Source organism: Equus quagga, chromosome 7, assembly GCF_021613505.1.
Source record: "Equus quagga isolate Etosha38 chromosome 7, UCLA_HA_Equagga_1.0, whole genome shotgun sequence".
NCBI lineage: Eukaryota > Metazoa > Chordata > Mammalia > Perissodactyla > Equidae > Equus > Equus quagga.
In genome coordinates, this window is record NC_060273.1 from 134,855,703 (window position 1) to 134,866,516 (window position 10,814).

The window sequence follows — 10,814 nt, forward strand, 5'->3', positions numbered from 1 at the left end:
CGCACAGGGAGGAGAGGGACAGAACCACGAGGATACAGTGCTGGGACACACAGACCTCCCAGACAACCCAGACAACCCAGGCTGCCTGGCGACCACGATCGAGAGCCAGAGAGACCCCAGGGAGATCTGACAAGACTCAGCAGCAGTAACAAGAGCTTTATGAAGAGAGGAACACACTCAGGTTAACCTCCCCGACACGGGGCTCTGAGGTGAAATATTCACAGCCTGGAAACATGAACACCCGGAGGAAAGGGACACTCTGCCGAGAGTCGCGATCTGAACAATCCCAGGTGGGCGTCCACACCTAGGTGAAGACCCTCAGGGAGCGAAGGGTGAAGGGCACTACGGGTCCGGAAGGAGGTGGATGAAGGAGCTGCTGTGGGCCATGGGTGGAGTGAGTGTCCTCTGCCTGGAGCCCGGTGGATCACTGCATGGAGAAAGAGAGAGGGAGAGAGAGAGAGAGAGAGGAAGAGAGACAGGCGGCTGCTATCCTGGAACCCAGGCGATGGACGCCCCAGCTCCACCAGCCGCAGGTGTGTCCCCAAGACTTGGAGCTGATCAACCAGCTGTGCCAAAAGTGAGATGACATCAGTCCTCCCCAAGGACTGAAAGACAGGGCTGCTGGCCCCGGGATCAGACACTGCAGTCCACAGAACCCAGTCCCACCCCTCTGGGGGTGCCCGCCACTGCTGGAACCCACGGCCTGCTCCTGCCTGTGGAGCCCCAGGGCGGGACAGTGGCCAGTGCTTTAATATTGGGGTACAAGACCCTCCTCTCAGCAAACAGTCTCCCCCACGGGGAGGCCAGAAAATCTCCTGGATTACTCATTCCTGAAACTCAGCCCCAAATAAATTAAGGTGGTGACCTTTAACTTTCTCTCTTGGTGAGCTTCCCCCTGCCACTTCTCACACCGGTGCCCATCTGCCCTCCCTGACCACCAGGATGGGATGGGGTGCCCACCTGGAGCAGCATGCTGAGGCCCAGGTTGCGGTGCCTCCTCTCCAGCTCCGACACGGCCTGCAGCAGGGACCTGAACCTCTCCGCCGGGTCCGCGTCCTCATCCTCCAGGGACCCCTCCTCTTTCTCTGCCTCCTGGAGGAAGCGCTCTTCCTCCTCAGCAAAGAAGGCCCGAAGCTTCCTGTAGTCCGTCAGAGCCTTCTTCCTGCGGTCCATCACATGTCCCTGCAGGGCGGGTGGGCAGCAGGGAGGGACACCTGTGTCCTCGGGCAACACCCTGAGACCCCCACCCCACCACTGACCAGCTTGGGGAGGAGAGTTGAGTTTACTGCAAAGCACTCAGCTGTGAACTGAGACCCTGACAGAGAGGGTCAGGGCACACACCAATGTCACCTTGACAGGCGGACCCCAGACCCCAAGCCCACTCCCACTTGCCTTCCACACGGCGGCAGCAGACTCAGCCTGGCCGTGCAGGTCCCGTGCATCATTCAGATCCTTCCTCATGATCTCCACAGACCCCTTGTTCTCCTAGAGAGAAACGCTGGTTACGCGGTGGGGGCCCCACCTGAAGGTTGGGGCCCCCTCAGCCCAGTCTGCTAACAGTCTGAGCAGAAGTCAGGCCCCAGCAGGTGGTCTTGGCCTGCTGACACTGTGGAAACACACTGAAGGCACTAGGGGGGTCTTAACAAACCCACTAAGCTCTCTCCATCAAGTCTGACAGAAAAACCTGTGCTAAGGCTCTAACCAAGTAACGAGGCAAGACAGTTCCCTCAGATCCCGTGTTACTGGCACCAGCCAAGAGATGGAGGGTGGCTCTTTTGGGGTGAGCACGGCCACACCAAGGGCCTGTCCAGTTGCTGTGCAGTGACCGGATGGGTGGCATCTACCAGCAGGAGAACCCAAGCTGCAGTGCCCCGCCACCTGCTCCAGCCCCAGTGCTCAAGCAAGGACCGCAGGACCCACCCCGACAAAGGAATCCTCAACCGCCACACGGATTGTTTTGGGACCAAAGGCTATCACTGTGCCCTCCCCCCACCCAACACAGGCAGGTCTCAAAGTCCCCGCGATCTCTCTAACATGGAAGGATTTGACCCAGGGTTAGGTGCCCCATGCAACGGCCCGAGAGCACAACGGAGAAGATTCCAGAACGGAGTGGGTGGGGGAACCCCGGGACGGCCGACAGCGGGTGAGACGGCGGAGTCGTGGGGGCTCGCGCCTTGGCAGACCGAGGGGCTGACGGCCTCAGACCTCGTCCCCAGGACTGAACCCGGGGGAGGGGGGACGCAGGGTGACGTTATATCTGGGGGCGCGGGAGTGAGGCGCCGGGGGAGTGGTATGGGGGGGGGCGGCGTCGGCAGCAGAACGCCTAGGCGGGTGGGGGAAGAGACAGGACGGTCCCAAGAGGGTAACTCGGGGAGGAGGAAGAGATGGGGGGAGCGGTGACAAGGGCGCCGTCCGGGGCGGGGATCCGGGGTTGGGGTTGCAGATGCGGATGGGGGTGGGGAGGGCCCCGCACCTTGCCGCGCAGCGCCTTCCTCCAGCGCGGCTCCCATTCGGGCGGCTCGGGCCCCGCGGCCATGCGGCAGGCGGCGCACAGCGGGCCCCCGTCGGCGCGGCACAGGAGCTGCAGCGCCGCCTCGGAGGCCGGGCCGTCGCGCGCGGGCGCCGCGGCCGCCTCCTCGAGCGCCAGCAGGCGGCGGCTGAGCGGCGGGCGGCCGGGCTCCACGGCGCGCTGCCAGCAGTCGTCGGCGCACTCAGGGCACGGGAAGGGCCCGTCCTCCGCGGCCCAGAAGCGCACCACGCACTGTGCTCTTCCGATCTGGCCGCAGTCGGCGCGCACCGGCTCTCGGGGCGCGCGCTGGCACAGGGCGCAGGCGGCCTCGGCGGGGCCCGCGGGGAGCGCCAGGGCGGCGGCGGCGGGGCCCTCGGGGAGGGCGCGGGCGGGGGCCGGGCGCGGGGCGGCGGAGCGCCGGGGACGGGGCCGCGGGGACCGGGACGGAGAGTGCGCACGGGAGCGGGCACGGAACAAGGATGGCGACAGGGACGTTGGGGCCCCACGCAGGGTCCTGGCAGCAGCGCGCTCCACCACGCAGGGTCCTGGCAGCGGTGTACCCCAGCCAAGGTCCTGGCAGCGGGCGCCCCACGCGCCCGGGTCCTGGCAGCGGGGCGCTTCTCGCTGCCGCCCGTCTGCCGCTCCGCGTCCTCGCACCCTGAAATCTTACAGGGACTGGCCTTTCCCCCATAAATGACTGGAGGGCGAGTGGGAAACAAAGGTTTATTATTTGGAGAGTCCATTTTAAAAGTCTTTTGTGGAAGCTGCCAGGACCCGAGCAGCGCTCGCACACACACACACAGCCCCCCGCGGCGCAACGTCCACGCGGGGCGGGCGGGGCTGAGGCCGGCGGCGTGGGCCTCCTGCGCGTGCGCCGACCGCCCCGCGTGGGCCTGCGGGCGGGCCTGTGGCGCGCGCTCGCCCTGACTGGGCCTCCGTCCCGCAGCGGGGCGCGGGCCTGGAGTCCACGGCCCCTCGCGGCCGGGCGCGGGGTTCCGGAGGCCGGGAAGCGCCCCTTGACTCCGAGCGGAGGTGTCCGAGGAGACCCGCAGCCGTGGCCGCAGGACGTTTGTTAGCTTTTCTTTGGGGAAAAAAAAGGTCTCGGGGAGGACCGATCTGTTTTTTATTTTGGAAACAATCGCGCAGGTAAAAAAAGTTCACTGTAATTTGGCACTACGTGATTTTTAAATTCTTTAAAAAATGTATCTGTTATTCCATACAAGTTCAACATTTTCCGAGGTACTGCTTTCCGGTTTTGTGGGAGTTTTTAAAAATCTGGTATATGCTTGGAAATGCACTAAATGGGCAGTCGGAAGCGTGGCTGGAGAGCTGGGGCTTGTCCAGTGCGGTGGTGGTCAGAAGGAGGAAAGCGCTGGATGATTTTTTGGGTAAACTAGGAACGTGGTCTAGAGAAAAGTAAAAAAAAAAAAAGAAAAGAAAAAGTCACTTGAGTAAACTCCATTAATCCTGTGAGAGGGAAACATAACCAGGCACAATCACTAACGGCAAACTAGAGAAATTTCAGCCACAAATACACAAAGGGTTCATCAAATTTGGTACAGAAAAGTACAATGGAAAAATACGTGCCTCCACCGATGTGATTTCTCTGTCCACAGAAAAAACACAAATGCCAAGTAGACGTGAGAAAAAATAGACACTCTGACCGGTTGTTAAGAAATAGGGACACAAATGAGACTTTTTTCCCCCTATTGAGTTAGCAGACCCCAAAAACCTGATTTTGCAGATACTGTTTCTGGGAGGCAATGTAACAATATGTATTAAGGACCTGCAGATTTTTCATTACCTTTGGAATTCCTTTTCTCAAAATGTGTTCTATAAAAATAACCCAAAACGGAAATAAAGCGTTTTTTGGTTTGGTTCGGAGAAATGTTTGTCATATCACTCTGGAAAAAACCAAAAACCTTAAAGTTCCAATGGTAGGGGACTGGCTCAGCAAATTGTAGTAGCCATCAATCTGAAAATGAGTGCACAAGAGACTTGTGGAAATGAGGAACAGCAAACGTTTCATAGCCCTATTCCCTCTCCCAAGTACATTGTGGAGTTTGTTCCCCACACCAGGTGATTCTCTACGATACCACTGGGTGTCCTAGGATTTAACTCAGCACTGACCTTGCTAGCCTGGAGATCGCATCCCAGGTTGGGGTCAGCCTTCCAAGACTCGCCCCACTTCAGACGGAATCCCAGGTCCAGGTGTCACCTGTGCATCTGAGGGCATGGCTGTGGAGCGGAGGTTCCAATCGTGATATCACACCGTCCTTCTTCCTTAATGCCAGCAGAATCCGAGTTGTGCAGCATCTGCACTTCCCAAGGCGGGTTGAGAGGAGTCACCCTGCACTTCTCCCCCAGCCTCCTCTTCCACACCCTTCTCTGCACCCTCCAGGTGAGAGATTTAGCAGGTGCTGTTAGAGGACAAGGTTGGGGGGGGGCGGGGGAGAGGCGCATGCTCTCCCTCATCTGCCTCTCGAACCATCCAGAAAACTGAAGACTCCCACTTTCATGTCAGAGGCAGAATCGGAGCTAGTGGTGGTCTGGATTATTGCTCGGAATTATATTTAATAAAAACCCACAGGACAATAGGATGCTTGCTGGTCTCTGGGTATCTTGGTGCTCTTGAATTCCCATCGCTTTGAATAAGTCAGAAAATGCCTCACCACAAAAGGGCAGAACTCCAAATTTATTGGGTTCTAAACCATCTTTCTTTCTCTCAAACTTGTATTTTAATTGGATTGATATAAAATGTTCAGGGATTAAATTGGCAACTCTGAAAAAGTTCTCTTACAGAGAATATAAGAGTTTGATAAAGTTTTTTTAAAGGCAACCAAAATGCAGACCACCAGAATAGAAGGTAAGGATTCTGAAGGGTATCAGAATCCGCCACTCCAAAATGTCCCCCTTCAGCATAGATATTTGGAGCTGGAAGCAAGTGAGAATCAACAGATACGGAAAGATCTACCCGGGGCTCCCCTTATCTGACCAAAAGCAGAAACTTCTGAGAAATGAGAATTGCCATAAATGCCCTCTTGGGGGAAGTTTTATGGTCACGAAGGAGAAAGTCAGTGCCAAAATGGACCTGCACTAATAACCTTTATTGTCCATTAACTTCACCCAAATATTTACCTTCCCACAGTTTACCACCCTTGGAAGCCCCAAACCCTTTTTCTTTGTCTTGTCGCTTCTCTGTACATTTATTCTTTGTTAAGATGCTCTAGAAGCCCAAGTTCTAACCACCCCTTCGAGATACTCACCACTGAGTTTTCTCCTCCCTGATGTGTGCTACACACACTAATAAACCGTTTTTCTCTTGTTAATCTATTTTTTTGTCACTAATTTACGGGGCCCCAGCCAATGAACCTAAGACGGACAGAGGAAAATGTTTTTTCTTCCCCTAGAGTTTTAATTAGAGGAATTTGTAATTCCACATTTGCCTTGTGTATTTGATGTGTGTGTTTTATTGCATTTCGGGTTCCCTATTTTAAGTTTTGTTCTCACAAACCAGGGTGTACCGAAAGGGTTGGTAAAGAGACCCTCAGTGATGTGTGTAGGGGAAACAATTGAAGATACGAGGGTGGTCAGGTTAAGATTTGATTCCATGGAAATTTCCTGTCTGGCACCTGGAAAAGAAATCGAAAGTAATTAATTTTCATAGCTCTTAAAAGGCAGAACTAGGACTAAGAAATACAACTTACTAGGAAGTAAATTTGAATTCATTGTGGTTGCGATATTGTGATTTATAATAAGAAGTATATATTCGGTCTCATCCCGTTCCTGGCACAGAGCTCCCTGGACTCTCCTGTGATGAGAGCCATAAAGGGGTCTTGACAGTCACAACCAGCCCCTGTCACCCACACCTCAGTTTACACTAACAAGGTGATTCTGGACAGCCCCTGAGGATGGGGCTGGTCGCCAGGGGAACCAAACACGTGATTAGAGGCTGGAGCTTTCAGTCCCACCCTGGAGCCCCGGAGGGGGGAGGGGCTGGAACTTCAATGGACCACCAGTGGGCCATGATTTGATCAGCCTGTGTGATGGAGCCTCCAGAAGACCCAAAAGGATGGTTCCGAGAGCTTGTGGGTTGGTGGGCACGTGGAGGTGCCTGGAGGAGGGCAGTGTGCTCGGAGAGGGCCTGGGAGTGCGGGGCCCTTTCCTGGACCTGCCCTGTGCGTCTCTGCACTGGCGGTTCTGAGTTATATGCTCTTACAAGAAACAGGCAATCTGGCAAGCAAAATGTTTCCTGAGTTCTGTGAGCAGCTCCAGCAAACTTGTCCAACCGGGGAGGGGTCGGGGAGTCTCTGATCTGGAGCCAGTGGTCAGGTGCATAGGTGATACCTGGCATCTGAAGGAGAGGCGGTCTTGTAGGACTGAGCCCTTAACCTGTGGGATCTGACGCCACCTCAGGTTGGTAGTGTCAGAATGGAGTTGAATGGTGGGACCCCCGCTGGAGATGCAGAATTGTTTGGTGCTGTGGAGAAACACACCCCACTCCACACTGGAATTGGAGTCAATCCTTTTACAAACAAGAGCCCCTCTCTTTGAATGCCTCAACCAAAGTCCAGAGTGGGTGTTGTGCTGGTCACTGACGTCATGGCCATGACCAGAGAAAGGGCTTGAGTACCAAGCAGTCAGACCTCTCGTTGGGGGCTGGGCCTAGCACCAGCCAGAGACAGTGAATTCTGGGCAGGACTGGACTGCACAGAGTCATGTATCAGCCAGGGGCCAGGGGAAGAAAAAGGGGAGATGATTAAGAGGACACTGGAAGGCCTTGGGGTCACCTGCTGGGCTGAGGAGCCAGATGGACATGCAGAGGACCTCTCAGGAGACATCTCAGGTAACTGCCTCTACCACCCGCACCCCACAGCCCAGGAACCAGGCCGGGGTCCAAATCGCTGCCAGGAAGCACCTGGAAGGTGTGCTGGCTGCAATCCCTGCCCTCCCCAGGAGCCTGCCGACTCCTAAAACTAATGATTAAACTTACAAATGTCGAATGTTAAGTTTCCTTGAACATTCCGGTGTTATAACAAACTTTGGACAATGTTCTAGGTTTTCAACTTCAAAATCACATCAAAACCAATTACTCAATTTTACATTTTAATTGCAATTATAATGCTAATCTTTTAGACATTTTAGATGTCAAAACTGTGAAATAATTTAAATCCTAAAAACCCTGGGGCCGACCCCGTGGGGCAGAGGTTAAGTGCACACGTTCTGCTTCTCTGTGGCCTGTGGTTCGATGGTTCGGATCCCGGGTGCAGACATGGCACCGCTTGGCAAAAGCCATGCTGTGGCAGGCGTCCCATGTATAAAGTAGAGGAAGATGGGCACGGATGTTACCTCAGAGCCAGTCTTCCTCAGCAAAAAGAGGAGGATTGGCAGCAGCAAGCTCAGGGCTAATCTTCCTCAAAAAAAAAAGTAGATAAAAGTAAAAACCCAAACATACTGATGGTATTTCTAAACTTAAATCAATACTAGTAATAATAATTCTAAGACTTTGAGCCACTATATATATTTACATATAAGTAAGTCTAAAACTATTACATTATCCCGACCCAAGCAAATTGGAGTTTCTTTCCCAGGGTCCTGACGGAATGATCGATAGGGCCCCAAGGAAGTAGAGAATAGGGCCCTGAGGAAGTGGACGATAGTGTGGGGACCTGAAATTGGCCACCCCAACATATGTCTCTTTGGCATGAGGATTATTTGAGGCTGATTGCTTTTGATAAACTGGGACAGGGAAGGAGGCTCAGAGGAATGGAACTTGCCCTTTGTTAGGACACATTTACATTTGTAAGGTAAATCTCTATCTGTAAAAGGTGTCTCCCTCTCTGTACCAGGAAGAAGAAAGGAGATGACCTTCTCTCTAAAAACTCTTAATCAATACCAAAGGCGAGGACTTAAAATCTGCATTTTATTGTGCTTCTCTGGTAACCTCCTGTAACTGACTCCCCTCCCCCTCCCAACGGTGGCATTTCTTTAAGGATTAAGCATCTTTCCTTAGGCTAGGAACTGATTGCTGAGCTCACCTGTGACGGCCCAGCTCCAGACGATAGACATGCCTCCTGCTACGCCCTCTGAGATAGCAGACCACTACCTGCTGTGTCCATCAAGCGCTGTGCTGACGGGGCAATCTTGTGACTATTGTGGGAGGGACATTTCAATCACATGTGAAACACCCTGTTTGGGGGTATATAACCACTATGTGCACCCCACTTCTTTGGTGCCCTTTCTTCCTTCGGGAAGAAAGGCCCCGGGCCATGGTTCCTCATAAAGCTTTGTTTAATTTTCTCTTGCTATTCTGTCTCATGTGAATTTAATTCGTTCTCCGGCCAGACGAACCCACATTTGGGGAGAGGAAATGTCCTCCTCCCCTACAATAGCATCTCGGCTCAGATCACAGGATGGGGTTGTCAGCTGTAACCTGGTTGTCGACTAGAGTGTGGACGTGAACTCAAGAGCCTGCTTCCAACTCTGCACATTCCTCAAACTCAAGATCCACCTCTCGCAGTTCCGTCCAAAACTTGCAATATCTCGTCTCAGTGAGCTCGGGCTGCGTAACAAACACCACAGGGGGGCTCAACCCACAGTGTTCATTGTCTCCCACTCTGGAGGCTGGAGGTCAGAGATCCAGGCGTGAGCAGGGCTGGGTCCTCCTGAGGCCTCTCCTGCGTGTGTAGATGGCCATCTTCTCCCCATGTCCTCACAGGGTCATTGATGAGGATCAAGGCTGCCCAGGGAGAGAAGCTCAAGGTGACCTGCCGTACATGCCTATCTATATCATCCTCCAGGAAGCACAGGATGTCCTGACCTGATCCGATTTGATTCTTACCTAAAGTTATAGGACTACCCAATAACCAGACCCCACCTACACTGATACCATTTTAAGGACTTTTTTACATAATCTTTCCTTTGTCTTGTAAAGAGATAACTCACATACCTATGTCTTAAATTTAGCCCTACCCTAATTGCATGCTTGCTCTCACTGCCCATGGGTCCTGTCCCCATGCCTGCAGCCCTTCACTGCCCATGGGTCCTGCCCCCATGCCTGCAGCTCTTCACTGCCCGTGGGTCCTGTCCCCACGCTACTCCATGCTATTCTCTGAATGAAAGAGCACTACTGCCAGACCTCGAGATTCCAAGAAATCTTTGTTTTGACTCCTCGACTCACCGAGCCCCCATCAGTCGTTCCTCCACATGTCTGTCTTCATCTCCTTTTCTTATGAGGACACCAGTCACGTGGGGTCAGGGCCCAGCCCAGTGACCTCATTTTACCTTCATCACCTCTTTAAAGGCCCAGCCTCCAAGTCCAGCTCCATTCTGGGGTCCTGGGCATCGGGGATCCAACATGCGAGTTGGGGAGGGGCACAATCAGCCCACAACACTCCCCGACGCCCGGCGAGGGAGAGAGCACCAGGGCGCTTCCTTCCTGGCTCAACTTTGGGAATTTGGGTTCTTGCACACTCCAAGGATCGCACACTGAGCCATGTCCCTGATAGTCATCTCCCTGGAGATGGGACACAGGAGGGAGATACAAGTTGACAGCTCAGTTCTAGGAAATGGGCCTCTTTCTAGGGCAGGACGTCAGCGGTGTGTCCTGAGCTCAGCCCTCCGATTCTGATTGTTGAGGCCCCTGCAGAACCAGGCTCCTCGGCTGCCCGCCGCGGGCGGACCACCTAGTCTCTCCTCAGCTGCCCGGAGCCCGGGTCAGGGTTGCCGGGTGAGCTGGTATTATTATGGACCTCCAGGTTCACTTTCCCAGAGTGAGGGGCCATCTGGACGGACGTAAAGAACAGGAGAAGGAGGACCCGGAGACGTAGACAGGGCACCCGCACGAGCAGCCCGGCGAGGAGAGTAGGGGCGCTCCCGGGAGAAGGGGCGGGGCAGCTACAGTGACCACGCTTTCTTTCTTGTGCATCCTGACCCTCTGACGCCAGGGGCGGACCCTGCAGGGACTGCCCCTCCCACAGCTGGCCAATTCCTGCAGGCAGGAAACAGCTCACCCAGAGCACGCCCTTCGAGTGCGAGCCCGCCGATGCAGAGCCCACATCCACCGTCTCCCCTCACACTCTGGGCCACTGTCCCCCGTCCTCGTCGCCCCAGGGCAGGTTCCAGACAGCTGGGGACAGCCCCTACGGCCCAGAGCCTGCTGAAATTACTCAAACTAGCCAATCCTGAGCCTATTTGCCTTAACCTCACCTTTCCGCAGAAACCACAGCAAAGGCCTTGCCCAAGGTTTCCCCTCACTCCCCTGCCTCCTGACAGACTGAGGGCTACTCCACGTGGCCCTGCTTGG

General features: G+C 54.6%; 1 protein-coding gene across 1 annotated transcript in view; it reads right to left on the reverse strand.

The window, feature by feature from the left end:
• The window catches only part of RNF187 (ring finger protein 187), an 11,421-nt gene extending 1,721 nt beyond the window's left edge, over nt 1-9,700 (reverse strand). The window contains exons 1-4 of the mRNA XM_046667824.1: nt 9,690-9,700; nt 2,474-3,167; nt 1,393-1,485; nt 961-1,182 (exon numbers count right to left, since the gene is read on the reverse strand). Of these exons, the coding sequence (XP_046523780.1) occupies nt 961-1,182; nt 1,393-1,485; nt 2,474-3,167; nt 9,690-9,700 (1,020 nt within the window). The remainder of the gene's footprint in view (nt 1-960; nt 1,183-1,392; nt 1,486-2,473; nt 3,168-9,689) is intronic.
• Nucleotides 9,701-10,814: the final 1,114 nt, after the last annotated feature.